Source organism: Leptonotus elevatus, chromosome 3 (assembly GCF_054856555.1).
Source record: "Leptonotus elevatus isolate MCC_2025b chromosome 3, RoL_Lele_1.0, whole genome shotgun sequence".
Taxonomy (NCBI): Eukaryota; Metazoa; Chordata; class Actinopteri; order Syngnathiformes; family Syngnathidae; genus Leptonotus; species Leptonotus elevatus.
In genome coordinates, this window is record NC_141241.1 from 963,172 (window position 1) to 981,188 (window position 18,017).

At 41.9% G+C, this 18,017-nt stretch overlaps 2 protein-coding genes and 1 long non-coding RNA gene across 3 annotated transcripts in view; 2 read left to right on the forward strand and 1 right to left on the reverse strand.

Moving 5' to 3' along the window:
• Positions 1–1,545: 1,545 nt before the first annotated feature.
• Positions 1,546–15,309, forward strand: LOC147176588 (uncharacterized). The gene is made up of 3 exons (XR_015094426.1): positions 1,546–1,706; positions 10,734–15,022; positions 15,097–15,309. It is a non-coding gene; the product is annotated as an uncharacterized LOC147176588 (long non-coding RNA).
• dhcr7 (7-dehydrocholesterol reductase) lies at positions 9,338–16,222 on the reverse strand. Its single transcript, XM_086071995.1, has 8 exons — positions 16,091–16,222; positions 15,075–15,228; positions 14,680–14,902; positions 13,553–13,643; positions 13,273–13,486; positions 12,458–12,662; positions 12,193–12,324; positions 9,338–11,224 (listed from the first exon to the last, which is right to left on the reverse strand). The coding sequence occupies exons 2-8, from the start codon at positions 15,176–15,178 to the stop codon at positions 10,760–10,762; spliced, it is 1,434 nt and encodes a 477-aa protein (XP_085928121.1). The 5' UTR covers positions 15,179–15,228; positions 16,091–16,222; the 3' UTR covers positions 9,338–10,759.
• Positions 16,223–17,334: 1,112 nt separating this feature from the next.
• mtss2b (MTSS I-BAR domain containing 2b) overlaps positions 17,335–18,017 on the forward strand; it is a 38,474-nt gene continuing 37,791 nt past the window's right edge. The window contains exon 1 of the mRNA XM_086071074.1: positions 17,335–17,465. Within this exon, the coding sequence (XP_085927200.1) occupies positions 17,400–17,465 (66 nt within the window). The 5' untranslated portion in view covers positions 17,335–17,399. The remainder of the gene's footprint in view (positions 17,466–18,017) is intronic.

An 18,017-nucleotide genomic window follows, 5' to 3' on the forward strand; every position in this document is an offset into this window, starting at 1 on the left:
CCCCCCCCCCCCCCCGCACTCCCCTCTGCCTGCACAGCCTCAGCAAATGAGATAAGACCACTAATGTGATTGGGGGGCGAGAGAGAGAGAGAGAGAGAGAGAGAGAGACAGAGAGACTTTCTAATTTAATAGAAACTCCATCAGGCTAATGGACTGACCGCTGGGCTTCCTGCACGCACACACACACACGCACACGCACACGCACACGCACACCCACACCCACACACAGATGCGTGTCTATTGTAGCTAGTAAACGTGAGAAGCCATTAGCATTCCGCCCAATGGGCCGCGGCTTCATGGAATAAATCTCCGCCCTGCAAGCGCACCACATTATTTTTAAACGGGATTTTAATCAAGAAAACAGCACGGAAATGTACAACATGTAATGAAATAAAACGGTTTTGTGAAGAGTAATTACGAGTGTGTGTGTGGTGTCTTATTCAATTGTTAGAGGCATACCTTTAAGAATGGTGGCCTCGTGAGTGACAACAGGACTTTGTGTGTGAGCGCCTGGACGTGAGTTGTGGCCTACAGAAAAAAAACAACGACAAAAATCGACTAAGTGACTGCTTAACCAGAGGGGCAGATGTTAGTCAAGATAGAGACGGGCGAAGGAATGGGGGGAAAAAAAACCAGATTTAGATTAAATGGCCTATCAGGTGCGCTCATGGGGGCATGCGGAGGGCTCTGAAAGTGGGAGGGGCCAGGGAGGAGGCGGAGGATGCTGACGGATGGACTCGTGAGTCGGGTCCATCGGCAATCATTCAATGTGCCTCCTACCACAAACACACACACACACACATGCACACGCGTCCTGCCAGCTGTGCGGAACCCGTGTGAACTCCGAGTAGGCCTACGTGTGTGCGCTCGCTTTTTCTCTTGACACGTACCGTTTCCTGTGACCTTTTTGTTAGAATGCCAACTTTTGCTACGCCCTTCATTCATGTTTTCGTGAATCAGTCCATGATTCTACCCTGACATCTTTTGCTGAAGTAGCGAAAACACAAAGTGGAGATTGAAGGTTCATAACTGGCGTCTTGTGAACACACACATGCACAACACATTTCCTGATGAAAATAAACAAACGTGTTCCTTCCTCAGCATGACAAGAGAAGCTTCACAGCGGCCAGACAGGAAGTAGGACGTTATTTATTTATTTATTTTACAGGAAGTAGGAAGTGCAAAATACGTTTTTAAAATATATTTTTTAAGTGCAGCATAAGTGCATTAAAAACATTTTTAAACCTCTCACTAACACTAATGGGAAAATAAAATAAAATAAAATAAATATTTCTGGCATCACTGTGGGAAAAAAAGCCCTTCAAATGTTAAATATTTGTTGATGTTTTATTACAATACCTAACCGTTTATTCAATTCAAATATAATTAACATACATTTTAGGCATCCAGATCATGTGATACCTTCCCCGACCAATGCAAAAGCCGCTACAAGGCATGTTGACTTTGATTGGTCGAGAGCCGACCACATGACTTACAACACCGTTTTTCATTGGTCGAGTGAGTCGAATTCAAAATGTCCGCTGTCAAACGCGCGGTGAAATTTGCTTCGTGTGCAAGTACGCGATTTGATTGACAAGTGACAAAAGACGGAAATAAAACCTCCAATTACGCATAAGGCTGTTTAAATCATCACAATCTCAAGCTAAGTAACATCAAGGCAAACGTGTGCTGGACAAGAGCTGAAGGTAAGATGACAGCTGTTCTTTCCAATTGGGGTTGTTAACAATCTTCACCAACCCTGCATCACTTTTTGCTGCGCTCCTTTCATGCTTTCTTTATCCTGCGTGCACTCCAAGAATGATTTAGCATTCTCATGCTGGCTAAAAAAGATGTTGGCATGCTTGTTGGGGTGTACATAAAGCAAATTGCAAGCCATTGGAAATGTTATAAGTCATAAGACAACAATACGTGGTGATCAAATCAAAATGTCTCACAGGGAGATTTTTGTTTTGGGATGTTCACGTTGCTACTTGTTGTTTTTGTTATATTGTTGTTGGCTCTTGTATGTGATAGGATACGTTTAGGTCAATATATTTGGAAGTAAAGGAATTGACTGCTATGTCAGCGTCCACGTGGTCGCTGCCATGTTTGTCACTTGTGAACAAAAGAGAGATTGTACGTGCGAAACAATCAACCACAGTGACGCGCGCTGGCTAAAGTGTTTGCATGTCACGTGGTGTCATTTTGAGTAACCAAGTTAAAGTAAATCTTTCTCCAAAATAACCTCCATAAGTTCTGCATCATTAGCTGAAGCCTTTTTAGCCGATTTTCACCGATTTGTTGCAAGTTTTTCTTGGGGAACCTGCAAACGTGGTCTCTAAATAACACAGAATTCCTCGCCTGTAATGTAATTTCACAAATTAGTTTTTAAATGCACATAGCAATCAATAAAAGCCAAAAATATACCATAATGTGACCCTCCGGCACAAAATCGAATGGACGTTGCGGGGCCGTGTTTTAAGCTAGAGCAAGAATGCATTTTTTTAAATCAATGTACTGACTTAAAATTAATATTCCAATTCAAACACCAAAGAATGAAATAAAAATATAAATACAGGGCTGCCTAACAATGTCAGTCAATTGTTTTCTGGTTTTGGTCATGTGACGTGCGCAACGCGAGCCCAAAGCTACTTTGGAGTCAATTCCTGTCGACAGCAGACAAAATGGCAGCATCCCGAGACGGCTGAAAATGGACGGATTCATCTGCTTAATTGTTACTTCACAAGCACAATAGGAATTAAAATACTGTACCGACTACAGTAATGGCCGACTTCCCGTTTCTATGCAAAAACGAACAGAGAAAATGTGGCAGTCCATCATTGCAAGTGCATTAGCATGTTTTCATCTTGCATGAACTGACAGATTTGACGCTGACTGGACTTCGACCACTTTCGCACGGAACCTTTGGCGTTGACCTGCTCTCGTTCTCAGTCATTGATGTGTGCGGCGTTGCTTTTATGACATTTTATACTCTTTTGTTTTAGTGTACAATGTCAATCGCGCTGAGTTGAAAGCCGCTGAGCCGGCCAGTTGTTTTTATCTTGTGATGGAGGACGTGGGAGTGGAAGTGACCTGATCTGCACCAGATCGGTGACTGGATAGCTTGGACCCGATGTCCATATTTGGGTGTGAACATACAGCAGGGTGGATCATCAATTTAGTAAGTCACTTGTTGGAGTTTTCGCAACGTCATCCTGCGAGTTCAGCGTTCTGACAACCTTTTGGGACTGCGATAGCATCTTAAATGTTCAAATGCAGTTGTCCGAGATTCGACAATTTTTATGTCTGGAGTCATGAGGGAAAATTCATGAACTTTACAACGAGCGGCAGTTCTTTGCCGAGTGGAGAATTTTTTGCAAAGAGAGGTTTCAAGTTTTTTGTTCCCTTTACAAGTTGAAAGAAAATGACACATCGTGTATTCAACCAAAAACCACACAACTTTTGTCTGGTGAATGGCGTTAGCTTAATGCTAACGCACTACTAAAAAGCCTTAAATGGACCAAAATTCCGTTTGAAAGCAAGCACATATTTTCTGTTGAGACTGAGAGAAATGGAGCTCAAATTGAGGCGGACGTCGTTCCCGCGGGGCGGCGGGGAGTCGTGGGGCGTGGACGGGAGCGGCCGACAAGTTTGGAGCCTCTCCTGCAGACCTGTCATCACCATCTTCATCATCATCATCATCTCATCATCATCATCTCCCATGTATGCCGGGCTCCTTCCCAAATGCTAACATGTGTTAGCTATTTATTCCTGGACGAGGTGGAAAGGTCACGTGACGCACGGAAGTTGATGTGTGAAGCAAAGCATTATGGGACACGTGGGAGTCTAATGCTGACTGGACAGCAAACGCAAGACGGTGGTCACCGTGATTAACTGCGGCAACGGCGATTAGCGCTGATGTTGGTGTGATTTATTGGAGGCAAGGCAATTAGAGCGGCTGCAATTGTCATTAGTCAGCATAGCTAAGAGGTTTCATGTTTTTAAACACCCCAAAAAATATTAGAAGCGTATTTATCTCATTTGCTCCCAAAAACATATAAATACGTTCTATTTTTAATTTAAAAGTTTTTAATGCTAGAGCTTGGATGCAGCCTGTGAATAGAAGAGAACGGTTAAAGCAATGGTAGTTATTACAAAAACGACCAGCAGGTGGCAGCAGAGTATAAGAGATCAATCAGGGCCATGTTGCAAAAAAACCCTCTTTTACCCAGTGTTTTCACAGGTTTGCGAATAATGATGAAACTTAGCTATATTCTAATGCTAATTGCTGCAAAACAGAAAAAAAAATATATATATATATTGCCTGCTGAAAGAAGAGACTCTCATCTTTCATTTGGTAGGTTCCATGTTTTGATGTGAAATGAACACAACATTGTGTGGGCCTTGCAAAATCTGTCCAAATCCAGTAAAACAGCCAGGAGCGAAGGGGGTTGCTTCAGTAAAAATGGCTGCGGATGATTGAGTTATGAAACTGAAATTATGACACAATAATGGAAAATATATATTTTTTAATGTTTGAAAAAATGATAAAATATGCACAAGTATTGGCAAAACATGACTACTAAAAATAACGTAATTAAAAGATATAACAATATGAGTAAAAAATACACAAATGTTAGACAAATACCCCCAAATATTCAGAAAAGATAACCAAAACGTGTCCCAATCTTTCCACTCATTCCGTGCGACATCCGTCACAGGTCGCCAGCTGTAGCCGGCATACTTTGGCGGGGTGCGGCCCGGCGAGCTTCGAATATCCGCACCGGCAGTTTTGGTCGACGGATTTCCATCGGTCATCGCCGTGGCAACCAAACACGTGGATGGAATCCCCCTCTCTGTGGGCCGGACCAGCTGTCCTTTTTGGCCGGCGTGTTTATGCACCGGCTTGTCGCGAGCCCGTACAAGCCCGCGCGAGTGGAATCCCTGCTCTTGCTCTGACACGGCGTTATTTACAGAGGCGGAAAAAGTACTCACACAGTGCGTGCCGCCCTACACGCACACACGCACACACCATGCACGCCCCTGGTCCAAAGTACAGTTTTTGCTGTCAATGATATTTTGCCGTTTTGAACTTCCGTGCTTGGTGAAATGTACAGATATCTGTTTTCAAGGGAGTCAAAGTAACAAGTCATCTGAAAACGACATACTCGAGTAAAGTACAGATACCTGCAAAATCGACTTCAGATGAGTAACAAAGCATTTGTACTTGAACTACTTTCCAATCGGTGGAAGTAACAAGGCGGCAGATGTGAGGAGGCTAATTTGGCGTGTTAGCGCTCGCTACTGCTTGCTCTGCCGAGCCGTGACCTTTTTTTTTTTTTTTTTTTTTTTGTTGCCGCGACTTCACTTTTACCTCATCAGAGCAGGATTTGCGGCTTTGACTTCTTAATCCCCTCCCCCCAGCTGCTGCTAAACTTGTATTAATTTAGCTTACAAGTCAAACTTTGGAAGATAACAACCTAATAAATCCGACCTCACTGACCTCGCTGTGCTTTCAAGTAGAAAACGCTCCCCAAGTTGTACAATTTCCCCTCAAAGGTTTGGAGCTGCTTTTACGGCTAAAGATGTGGTCCGCTACGTTAGCTTCTTCCACGAGCTCCCGCCTCATTAGTTAGCATACAACTTGTCATTTGTTAGCAAGAGGCGCATCATCTGTTGCTTCTGAAGTTCCGCTACTTTAGCGCTACTTTAGCGCTACTTTAGCGCTACTTTAGCGCTACTTTAGCGCTACTTTAGCTCGTTGTTGATGTCTGAACAAAAAGCCTTACAAATTGTATTTTTGTTGGCTGCTACTTCCTGCTTTTCATTCATTGCGATTGATTCACAGTTTGATCGCTTTCTGTGAGCAAATGACTTTCATTTGGATCTTTTGAGTCCACCTTTTTTGTGAGCGTCGCACGCGCTTGTGCTCACCTGGCAAGTAAACGAGCTCCTTTCCACCTGTTGAATAGAAGCACCTGCGGCTAAAGCCAGTCACTTTCAGGGTTTTTACTTTCTGGACCCGATCTCCCGACCTTGCTGCCATGCATGCAAGGCACTTGTGTGCTTATGTGCGTGTTATGTTAATCGGTCATGTAAATGATGTTTTTGCTAGCGTAGTGCTCGATTTCTGCTTCCTCGTTTCATTTATTTTATCGTTGACTCGATAGAATTCTCTACCGGCAGCTTTTGCGAACAACTGACTTTCATTGGGATCTTCTGTGATGGTTGTTCGAGTCCATCTGTTTGTGACTTTATGGCGCTACGCTCACGATAGTAAACAAAGCACTTGATTGGGCTTTGACGGTCAACTGTGAAGATGTTAGCTTCTCACAAAATCCGCTTATTTTGAAAGTCCGGTTAAAGTATTGCGGTTGACCTTTGAGGTTTTCCACCACCCGGGCTGTCCTGTCATCTTCTTTCAGGCTAAACATGGCCGCCATGGTTCAAAGGTGGCAAAGTTCAAGGCGCTGATGAGTCGACACGTCGCAGGCGTCTCACCTCCAACGACGTTTTCGGTTATCGATACGGTGAACTCTGACCTCGCCGCTTCACACTGGTGGAGGCTCTCTTTGTTTAGTCTGATGGTCAAAGTGGCTTTCGACAGTCCATTAGCAGGCCACGGGTCAAAGGTCAAAGAAAAGCTCTTTAAACTGCAGATCTCTTTTTTTTAAAGACACCATATGCACAAAACCCAAACGCTCAATTCTCGTGGGTTTGGAGTTTCTTGGTCCAATCATGCCCGGAATGGTTTTCGACGTGATCTGCAAATGTTTGGAGCTGCTTTTTTTTTTTTTTTTTTTTTTGCTGACAAATCATGTACTTTCCGCCGTCTCAGGTGCCCCGGCTCCTCCCACTCCGTTCTCACCCTGCAAAAATTAAGCCATAAAAAATAATTTGCCCCCCCTGGGGAAATCAGGCCAGGCCATTGTATTTTCCGTTGCGCGTTTCCCTCCTGCAAGTTCCCTCCACCATTTAGTTAAAGTTTCGCGTCGAGTGACTTGGTTGCTCATCGCCAATTTAAAACCAGCTCATAGTTTTGGCTTAGGAAAGTCCGCTCAGCTTACTGCTAACAAACAATCGTATTGGTATCATGTTGTCATTTTTAATCTATTCAAGTATGTCAAGACACCAATGCACTTTTTTTTTTTTTTTTTCGCTATGTTGCTTCCCTCCCGCTGTCGTCGTCCCTGACGGTGAGCGCCTGTCAAATCCAGACCTGCGAATTCCTAATTGCGTCTGGTTCAGCGAGGTCGTTTATCTTGGCAGACCTCGAGCCACACTTCCTGCCTGTCATGGATGTTTTGGGAATCCATTAACCTGATAAGAGAATTAAGAGCAGTTCACGTCCGTGTATCATAATCGTCAATCAATACCGCAACAAAGACGCGAGGCCTTATTGACAGTTTATTATCACAAGTGATTTACAACCCAGACGCTGCAAGGTCGAACACAATCCAGTGTGCATCGTATTTATTTGGATTTGGAGACAATTTTGCCCCATAGGAAATCATGCAAATGCAAATAATCCGTTTGTTGAGCTAAAACCTCAAGTTCGCATGCAGGTGATAAAAGAACAACCATGACTAGTAATAATGTTCTTTTACTGTCGCATGCTTGTTTACGTAACTGTAGCGTATATTGTAAGTAACATTTTAACATTCTTAATTAACCACTCAACAGTGAAATTGTCAAATGGGCCATTATTTTTCAGTGTTATTATTTTATTGTTAATTAATTAAATACTTTATGTAGCATACCTAATGTGTTCTACGGTGTAAAAGAAATAATTTCGGACTTGCAGTCTTAAGAATGATTAGTATTAAAATACATATACATATTTATTATTTTATTGCATTACTTCCATGCTGAATAAAGTTGCAGGCAACTAAATCAAATGTTCCGCTGCAGACTTTGATTTCTTGTCCGTTGCTGCCCTCTACCGCCCACAAGGGAATATGTCAGCTTGAAGCAGAGACGTTTTACCAAAGCAGTTAATTGCTCATCTTATCAAATCAAAAATAATTCAGGGTAACTAGTAAAAAAAATTCTTAAATTGTCTTCTATAGTTTAAAGTGTGTACGCAGCTGCCACTGATGACACACATCGGAACAGAGATTTTAGTTGCTGTATTTAATATTTAGCAACAGAAAAGCTGCTTTATTTGCAGTAATTTGGGACATTATATAAATTGTGAATAAAAACGGAATGCAATGATGTGGAAGTGCCAAATTTCAATATCGATGACAGGTCAAAAGTTTAAACTGAGACAATGTATCATTTGAAGGGAAAAATATGTTGATTGTAAATGTCATGGTTGCCAACAAATCTCAAAAAAGTTGTGACAGGTTAGCAATAAGAGTCAATTCCACTTATAACAAAAAAAACAGCTGGAAGACCAGTTGGCGCGAACGAGGTCCATCGGCAACTCGATTGGCGTATACAACGATCTTCTCGGAGCCAAGACGGGGAGAGAATCGCCAATTCCTCCAATGTTGCGCAGAAAGATGGCGGAGGAATATCAGAAAGTTGTTCCAAAGATTCCGAGGATCGGGAACAATCTCTGTGTGTGTGAAAGGGTCGAGGCCGACCACATGCAGCACCAATGACAACATCATGGATCCGTCCGGGTATTGAAATGTCCGGCCTGCAGTCGCCGTCTTTGACTTCCAGAGCACATCTGGCGCATCATCGAGGGGAAGGAAGGTGCAACAAAAAAAAGCCCAAGACGGCTGAACAGCTGGAGAGGCAAGAATGGGGCGGCGTTCCTATTTCCAAACTTTAGAAACTTCGATCCCGACGTTTGCAGACTGTGGTATGAAGAAGAAGAAGAGATGCCTCACACGGCTGAAAATGGCCTCGTCACAATATTTTGCACATTTGTTGACACCATGGAATTTAAAATCAACTTCAAATGATACATTTTCTCACGTTCAACTTTTGACCTGCTCTCTTTGCTCTCTTCTGAATCAAATATGAACATTTGGCACTTCCACATCATTGCATTCAGTTTTTATTGTGTATATATGTACGTGTTTATGTATATTACTTATTTTTGAGGTCGTGTCGCGGGGGCGGCAGCTTTAGCGGGGAAGTCCATACAACCGACCCGTAATTGGCAAAATTGTGCTTCATCATCACATTTTTACTTTTTAATTGATCCTGCATTTGAATGACTTTTTTTGTGTGTATTTTTAGATGAACACATTAATGAATACGTCGGAATGGTGACAAAAAGATGATGTTGCATTCAATATATTGTGGCTAAGGCAAAAGTGAAGAACATTTTAAATGTCAAGACAAATTTCCTGCCAGATTAACAACAACAAAAACCAACGACTTGGATTTCTGTGTATTTTGTACAACCTCAACTATTTCCAGGCTTCAATTTGACGTTTGCGATCCCAAATGACTTTTCAATCATGTCGGCTTAACAACAAGCACAGATGCAAAGAAGTCGGGCAAAAACACCGTAACAACTTTTAATTGATGTGATGGGATGAAATGAAGAAAAGTTGTACAAGAAACTTTCAACGGGACTTAACCACAGATGGCAACTCCGCAAAATGCGATTATAACAAGATATGCGTGTCACTTTGGAAATTTCAACAAACTCGTTTGGTGTCCTGCAGCTTGGAATGTTGTAGTTTATCATCACAAGTTATCACTTGTTGCAAGTTGACAAGACTTTTGGTCCAGAGTCCTTAAGTCGGGGCATGGGCACATTTTTCCCATCCGGTAAAAAAAAAAAAAGGAATAAAATGGAATGAAATCCGGTTACTGCTGTAGTAGCCCCTCCCACATTCGAATTTTCATGCAGAGCCTGGTGTGACGTATAAACTACTTTCGCTTTCCCACAATCAAAACACACTCAGATGTCCAACATTTCCGTCAAGACAAAAAAATTTTTTATCGGTACCATACAGGTAGTGTGAAAGTGGTGAATCGGGACAATGAAGGTGACTCAGCATTTCAATACCAGAAATCCCCAAACCGGCTTTTCAAATTTTCCTCAAACGTTTGGCAAATTATCCAGAAATTTTTGAACCCTTCGCAATCCTATACGTAGGTATATGCACTTTGTTAAGTGATCAAAGACAATAACACGTTTGCAAATTGTTTTGCGCAACGCAAATGTTCTAACCATTTGCAACACGACAGACATTTTTTTAATGATACGACATTGTTGATAGCAAATTATTCTGCGGGCGCCCAACTTACTATGAAGGACCAAAACTGTCAACGTAAAAAAAAAAAAAAAAAAAAACGGATATAAAAAATATCATTCAAAAATGAAATGCAAAAAAAGAAATAGAAATAAAAACAATATATATATCCCTAAATTAAATAATAATGCGATTTATAAAATAAAAATAAATGGCAAAATATATAAATAGAATTAAATATCGATCAACTCGACCATTCAAAGGCAGTTTGTAACAGTCCGGAGCCCAACCCAAGACACGCTTAGGACCACCCCCTCATTTGAATAACATTTCGACCAGACAGAGCATCTGCAGCATGAAATAAATACATGTGAGAGCAGAGCGTTCTTATTTATTTATTTTTGTATTTATTTTTTACTTTTATTTATTTAGGGATATATATATGTTTTTTTTGTTGTTTTTTTCCAGTGAAAGTCATTTTTTTGTATAAAATTTTTTAATTCTATTTTTTACATGTTTTTATTCACGTATCCATTGAGTCATTTATTTTATTTTTCATTTTGGCAGTTTTGGTCCGAGAACCTGCGGCCAGCCTAGAAGATGCCTGGGATGAGTCGGTGCGGCACGGCGTCCGTGTAGCGCTTCCAGTCGGCGCCGTACTTGCTCCCGCAGCGGTGCTCGTCCCGCACGCATCGGTGCACCAGCAGGATGCTCATGTAGACGATGTAGAAGTACGGCAGCAGGTGGGCGGATCCGCAGGCGGCGCAGTACGCCAGCGAGCCCATCAGGTCGCCCGTGTAGTTGAAGTGGCGCGCCACGCCCCAGAAGCCCGACGTCAGCAGCTTGCTGCGGTGCGCGTCGCCGTCGGCCGAGCGGTACGAGCACTCGATGAAGGAGGGGGGCCGGCCCCAGATGGCGCAGGCGCCCTCGGTGCGGCGGAACAGGTCCTTCTGGTGGTTGGTGGTGCGGAAGATGTAGTAGCCCGCCAGGCCCAGCAGCAGCACGGCCACGGCGTGGGCCGCCGACAGCTGCACCGGGTGGTACACCAGGTACAGACCCTGGATGACATCACGCATCGCGCGCGGGATCAATTGCGTCACGACGGAGCGTGAAGAAACCAGCAACAATTTTTACAATGCGCTGTAATGTCATCAATAGGGATGAAGAATTCATCCGATCCAAATGACATCGGCAGATTTCATTTCATGTTGGTTTTAGTGCAACTTCATGCTCGCGTCAAACTGCATTAAGGCGCACACAAATGCATTTACTGTTTATATATTAGGGCTGTCAGTCGATTACAATTTTTTTATCGTAATTAATCACATGAGTTCCATATTTAACTCGCAATTAATAGCACGTTATATCTGTTCTAAATGTACAATAAATTGATTTTCATACTTTTCTTAATAAACATAAGGAACAAATATGGTTAGGTTATCAAATACAAATGTGGTTGTATCGTTTAAAACATTGATACAGGGTTAGTATTACAGTTATTTGAGAAAAAAACTCCACTCTAAACAGTCAGAGTGCAAAACACTGAGTTCGATTTGGGTTGAGTTAATTATCTGCCACTAGGTGGCATTAGAGTTTCACGTTGGACGTTGCAACTTGTTCAAATGCACTTAAAAAAAAAGTATTATTGCTAATTTGTGTTATAGACACAATGTTGTATGTAAAATAAAGCATGAACAACAATATTTGACATCAAAAGTATTTAAACTGTTAATGCCTCGATCGTATTTAGTGCTTTTTCAATTTAATTTAAGCCAAATCATTTAATGACTTTTTTTTAAATAACCCATGGAAATCTTGATATAGTAGAATGAATTGAATTCTACTTTTATTAATTATTTTTATTTAATTTGTACGCTGGAATATTGGATGGGGGGGGGAAGCTGGTTCATTTTTGTTGGTCGGTATGCTCTATTGTTACTATTATTATTATTCATTTATTTGTAATATATGCAGGGTCCGAGAGGCACTTTGTGCATTTTGATCTGGTAAAGATGCTCGAGCTCACCTGCAGCGTGTAGAGGTAGGGCAGCCACACGCAGTCGCCCCAGCCCAGGTACCAGCCAAAGTGGTCGTGGCAGATGTCGATGGTCTTCAGGTACCACGCCTCGTTCCAGAAGAAATCCAACACGTAGATGGCCTGAAAGAAATAAAAGCCCAGCCACCAGGGGGCAGTGTGAATAGTATACATCGGCGGCATTTTGCATTTGAGCGTTTCACTGTGGCTCTCCTTGCCCACATGTGAGGGCCTGTGTGTCAATGTCAGCGCTCACCTGCAAGACGTTCACCAGCAGCATGGAGTTGCTGACGTGGCCGTAGAGCTCCTGCTGCTTGGCCATGTACGAGAGGTTGATGAGCGTCCAGGCCACGATGCCCGGGCGCCCGTTGAAGAACAGCTTGAAGTCGAACCACTTGCCCATGCGCGGGTTGAACTCGATGCCCATCATGTAGTTGTAGAAGATGTTGCCCGTGAACTTGCTGCGGAGACACAATTGTGGAGTCTTTCTGTGGCCGTGACAGTGCACAGCAAAAATTGCAGTGTTAAAGTTTCAGAGTTAAATTTTTGGGAGTTGATTTAAACTCCTGAAGTGTAATTTTGAGTTAATTGGTGTTATTGTACAGAGTTGATATTCTAGTGTTAGATTAACTTTGAAGAGATGTAATCTCTGCCTTCACAACTATGGATGGACATGCACTAGTGGAAAAACAACACTGACCAGTGTTGAATAGTATTAAAATTCAACTACCATCAGATTTGCTTTAACCCCATCTCGGTAAAAAAAAAAAACACTTTCAAAAGTGTTGTTTTTAATCCCATCTCGGTGTAAAAAAAAAAAAAACACTTTCAAAAGTGTTGTTTTTAATCCCATCTCGGTGTAAAAAAAAAAAACACTTTCAAAAGTGTTGTTTTTAACCCCATCTCAGTGTAAAAAAACACTTTCAAAAGTGTTATTTTAACTCGTATATTTAGTGTGGCCCAATATCCACACTTTTGAGTTGTCAAATTTAACTCTCAAGGTGTTGAAATGAACACTGCCAATTTTGCGGTGTGGAACCCTGGCAAGTGATAAAAAGCAAATGTTCTCACCAGTCCTGCGGATTGGTGGGGAACAGGTAGGCCTTGACGAACGCAAAGGTGGACACGGCGTAACCCAGCACGTTGGCGCACCACATGAGCGGGATCCAGTTGTCGAAGATGATGGTGGGCGAGAACCACAGGAAGTAGCGGGCGTTTGCCAGCCACAGGACGTGCGTGATGAGCCAGCACTGCAGCCCGTTGATCTCGTACTTGTTGATGAGGCCTTGGGGGAGGTCACACTGTCAAGGCCACGCTTCACGTTGTTGCTTCGAGGCGAGCGTGTCGGTACCTGCGGGGGTTCGGGCGCCGTCCTGAACTCCCCCGACGTAGCCGGGGAGCACTTTGTGCAGGACGTCGGGCAACCACATGTACAACACCACCTGGGAACAACATGTTTGCAGACATTTTTATTTTTTATTTGTTTTAGATTCAGTTCTCTGAGGTCCAGGCTATTGCTACTTTTTATTTTTTCTTTACAGGAGATGGTGCAAGGAAAAAGCTTTGCCATTTAGCGTCACATTCTCTTGTAGGATCTTTATCTGCTTCAAACTAAAATGTCTTCCTGTTCAATATTAGGCTTGTGTCCTTGAGGTTTTTTTGTATGCCGTCATAATCGACATGTCGACCCAATTTCATGTCAATAGGTGACACTCATGTCACGGGCCAGTTTTTTTCTAAGTGGGCACGAGTGAAAGAATTTGCCCAAAATGGCTCCTTAATGATGAGGACCAAAACTGCCAAAATTCAAAATCAATAAATGAAGAAAAGTGAAAATAAAAATGAATATAAAAAAATACAATTCTAAATTAAATACAAAAAATAAATATAAATGGAAATAAAAACAAAAGTAAAAATAAAAAAACGAGATTTATTTATTTCATGCTGCAGACGCTCTGTCGGGACAAAATGTTATTCAAATGAGGGGGTGGTCCTAAACGTGTCTTGGGTTGGCGACAGCAATAGACGACTATCTTGTCCACTGTCACCACAACTTGCGACAAGATAGTCGTCCATGTTTTTATTTTTTATCTTATTTTTTATTTTTTTTTACTTGTATTTATTCATTTATTTATGGGTATATATGTATATATATATATATATATTTATTTGAATTATATTTTATATGCATTTTTATTTTCACTTTTTTCCATTTATTTATTTATTCATTTATTTCTAATTTTGGCAGTTTTGATCCTCAATGGCTTAACACCAAAATGTCACACTAAGTTGTCTTACTATCTAATATTGAGCATGTGTCCTTTAGACTTTTAAGCGCATCCTCTCATGATAGACCAATTTTGTCTCAACTGGTGTCGGGGCAAAAACTTTTCCATTGGAAAGACAAACCAGACTTGATTAAAACAGGCCCCAAAAAAAAAACCAGGCCAAAAGGATGCTAGTGCGAAAGCCTCGCACCTGGAAGGTGACCCACGCGGCGTAGATCTTGGCGGCCGAGCAGGTGACGAAGGGTACCCGGGCCCAGATGGAGAGCAGGGTGCTCTGGCCACTGTAGAGCTCCAAGAGGGGCTGCGTGACCGAACACTGGTACTGGTCGCAGGCCATCACGAAGAAGAAGACGATGAACGGCGCGAAGCACAGCAGGGCCACCACGCTCAGCAGAGAGAACCAGTCCACCTCCCTGAAGACCACCACCACACGTTTCAGCATGTTCAATGAGACAAACGAGCATTCTCGTTCATATTACGCAATAATGTGATGCATGAAATGGCTGGATGTCGTCAGCCGTCAGCATTCATCGGTCATTTTTAACAAATTAGCTACTTGTGTTGCTGATCATGTGACCAACTCACCAGGCTCTGCCCCACTGCGCAGGCTCCGCCGTCTTGTGTGACGCCGACTGGATGTGGCTGCCATTTTGGACCCGCCTCCTGGTGACTTCCGTGACCCCGTTCATGTCTGCCGAAGTGCCAGTCGTAGTTCTCACACAGCGCCGACAATTTATGCCTGTGAGTATTGCAATAGTTTTTTTTGTAAGGCTGATAATTATCATAACATCGGTGCTAATTTTGATAAGCCTGTCGTTTTGCGTTGTATGTTAGCCTGGAATGATATGTTAGTATAATTTTGTGAGAAGAAATCACAATAAATGGTGAGGTTGAACTTGTTGGTGTTGAAATAAACAATGGTATTTTGTTTTTGGAGACGGTTTTGCAGTACTCTTAAATATGGGAGTGAAAAGAACAGTGTGTGTTTTAATGAGTTAAAATGTATTTAAAGTTTATTGATAGGGTAAATCTTTTTTTGTGTGTGATGGTCTCAATGCAGATTTTCATAATTGGGGTTGAATTTTGATAATTTGGGGTTCACGCGCTCACATTTTTTTTTACAGAGAAATGAAGTATGTTGATGTCAGTGACTGAATGGTAAAAAAAAAAGTGTGGCAAAGACAGCACATAACCTCCATCCTGTTGTTGTTTATTAACCGTGATAACCATCCCGATAACATCTTGTAGCACATTCTGTGCATGGCGTCCACCCTGTTGTTATATAATAAACTCGATTTATTATTGATTGGCCATTCAAGCATAGAAACACTAACAAAGTCGACGTGTTGTGTCATAACGCTTTACTGGTGAAAGGTCACGTCAGACCAATTTACAAAAACAAAACATTTCATAGTTAAAGCGAACACTTGATAACTTTATTTATGGCAGGCTGGAAAACGGCACCATCGTTACAAATAGTGACGTAAGTTAGCCATGTTAGCTCGCTTTTTGTCTTTTCCTTTTTCTTAAACGAGTCCATCCAAAGTCTGACGGGTGTTTTGAAACTTAAAGCGAGAGTAGGAGTTGCCAAACTATCTTACCTGTAACAGCACCACACCCTTCGCTTCTGTTCTCCGCGGGACAACCGTGACAGGTTCACCCGGCAATGGTCGCTCTCCTCCGGGTTCCAGCTCGTCTACTTCCCGGCACCTCTGGATGGAGCTCACCGTTGTGAAACAGACACGCCCACAAATAATATGAGGTCCCTTAAGATTAGCCAATAGTCGGCCGAGAACGCGGTTAAAGGCGGGACCGCTTGGAAATGCTCTCCGCCGATTGGCTAAGAGCCGCTGAAGCCATCGGCGCCTGACCAATTTCCTCCTCCTTGAATGGCTGGCAAAAACCCGCATGGCAAACAGGCATGTTACATGATTTCATTTCATCATCACTTGCATACAAAAATGACATACAGAAATGAATAATAGGCAACACGTAAGATAGAAAATATACCTTTATATAGAGGGTAGGCCAAAAGTAGATAAACTCTTTTTTTCTCTTTTTTTCTCTTTTTTTTTTTTAATAAAGTAAACACTTAAAAATATATAACTTTATAACAGTAGTTAGTAATTGTACAATCCTCCTCGGAAAATGCTCTTTTTTTCGTTTGCTTGTTTCAATATTCTGTTAAATCATCATCACTTGATGTAAAGATGCAGTCAAAACTATATATATATATATATATATATATATAAAGTTTTGACTGCATCTTTACATCGAGTGCCATATAGAGGATCAAAAAATATGCCAAGTGTTTCATGAAGCTTCATTTGTCCATCACAAATTTAAATATAACTTAACTGCATAGGAAATTATTATTTGTCTTACCACCAGAGGGAGCCTGCATACCACTAGTGGTACTCGCACTGCTGAGGGTCACTGCATTTGAACCGTTACAGGTGACATGAATGCATGTGTCCATTTTCCCAACGTTTCAGTATATATATTTTTTTCACGGCTTGCTTTAGTCCAACAAGGACAAGGTGTTTAATAGACCATTTCCTGATTCAATTAGTATTGGTATTTAACCTTCACATTTTCATATCATGAGACCACATCAACACAAAACAACTGATCAACAAAAAGAAACAGGAAGTGACCACTGAGCTTGAAGTGTCACAAAAGCAGGTTGCCAACAAAGACATTGGAAAAGCATAGAAGAGAAAAAAAATAGTTTTCCCCTCTTAAAGACTCATCAAATAGATATCAATACAATTTTTTAATGTGAGCTTTTTCCTCTGTGTCAATGTATCATTTTTTTTCTTCTTCTTCTTTGATTCAGTCTGCGCGGATGTCGGCTATCTTCCCACGCCTCCTCGTCCTCCGGACTGCCATCAGACGTGTCTGGTTGCTATGCTGTCTGCCGGCTTTGTGATGTTCAGCAGTATCTGGGCCAGGCGCAACTCTTTTGCACAGTTGGTACGGTAACGGCACGCACGCACGCACGCACGCACGCACGCACGCACACGCTGCACTGTCTGTAACCTCTTTTCACATCTTGAACTCACCCAGCAGCCGGAAAAAAGAAGAAGTTCATAATAAATGTATTCTCGAATGCTGCTGGAGGAAAAAGGGGTGCTTGAACTCAAACGTAGCTGCAGGAGTTATTAATTAATTAATTTTTTTAAATGCAACATATTTTTGGAAAACTATTTTAAAGAGAGGGTGCAGAAAGAGTGGCGCTTGAGTGAAGCCACAACTAGCAAATTCAGCCGTATCCCGCCCATAAAAGTTAGGGAGTGGCCACAAAAACTTGACAACATTTTCACTGGTGGAGGCAGCACTTCATCACCAAAAAAGCACATTTACCATTCATGTCAATAAATGTGGTGCCACAGATATTAAAATAATAATATACAGTTGACTTGCAAGTAACCTGACAGAAAAATCCATATTGTATGGAAATACAAACCTGGGCTGAAATTTGATCACAAGCAGTGCAGCAACACGTCATATAACATAAATATGACT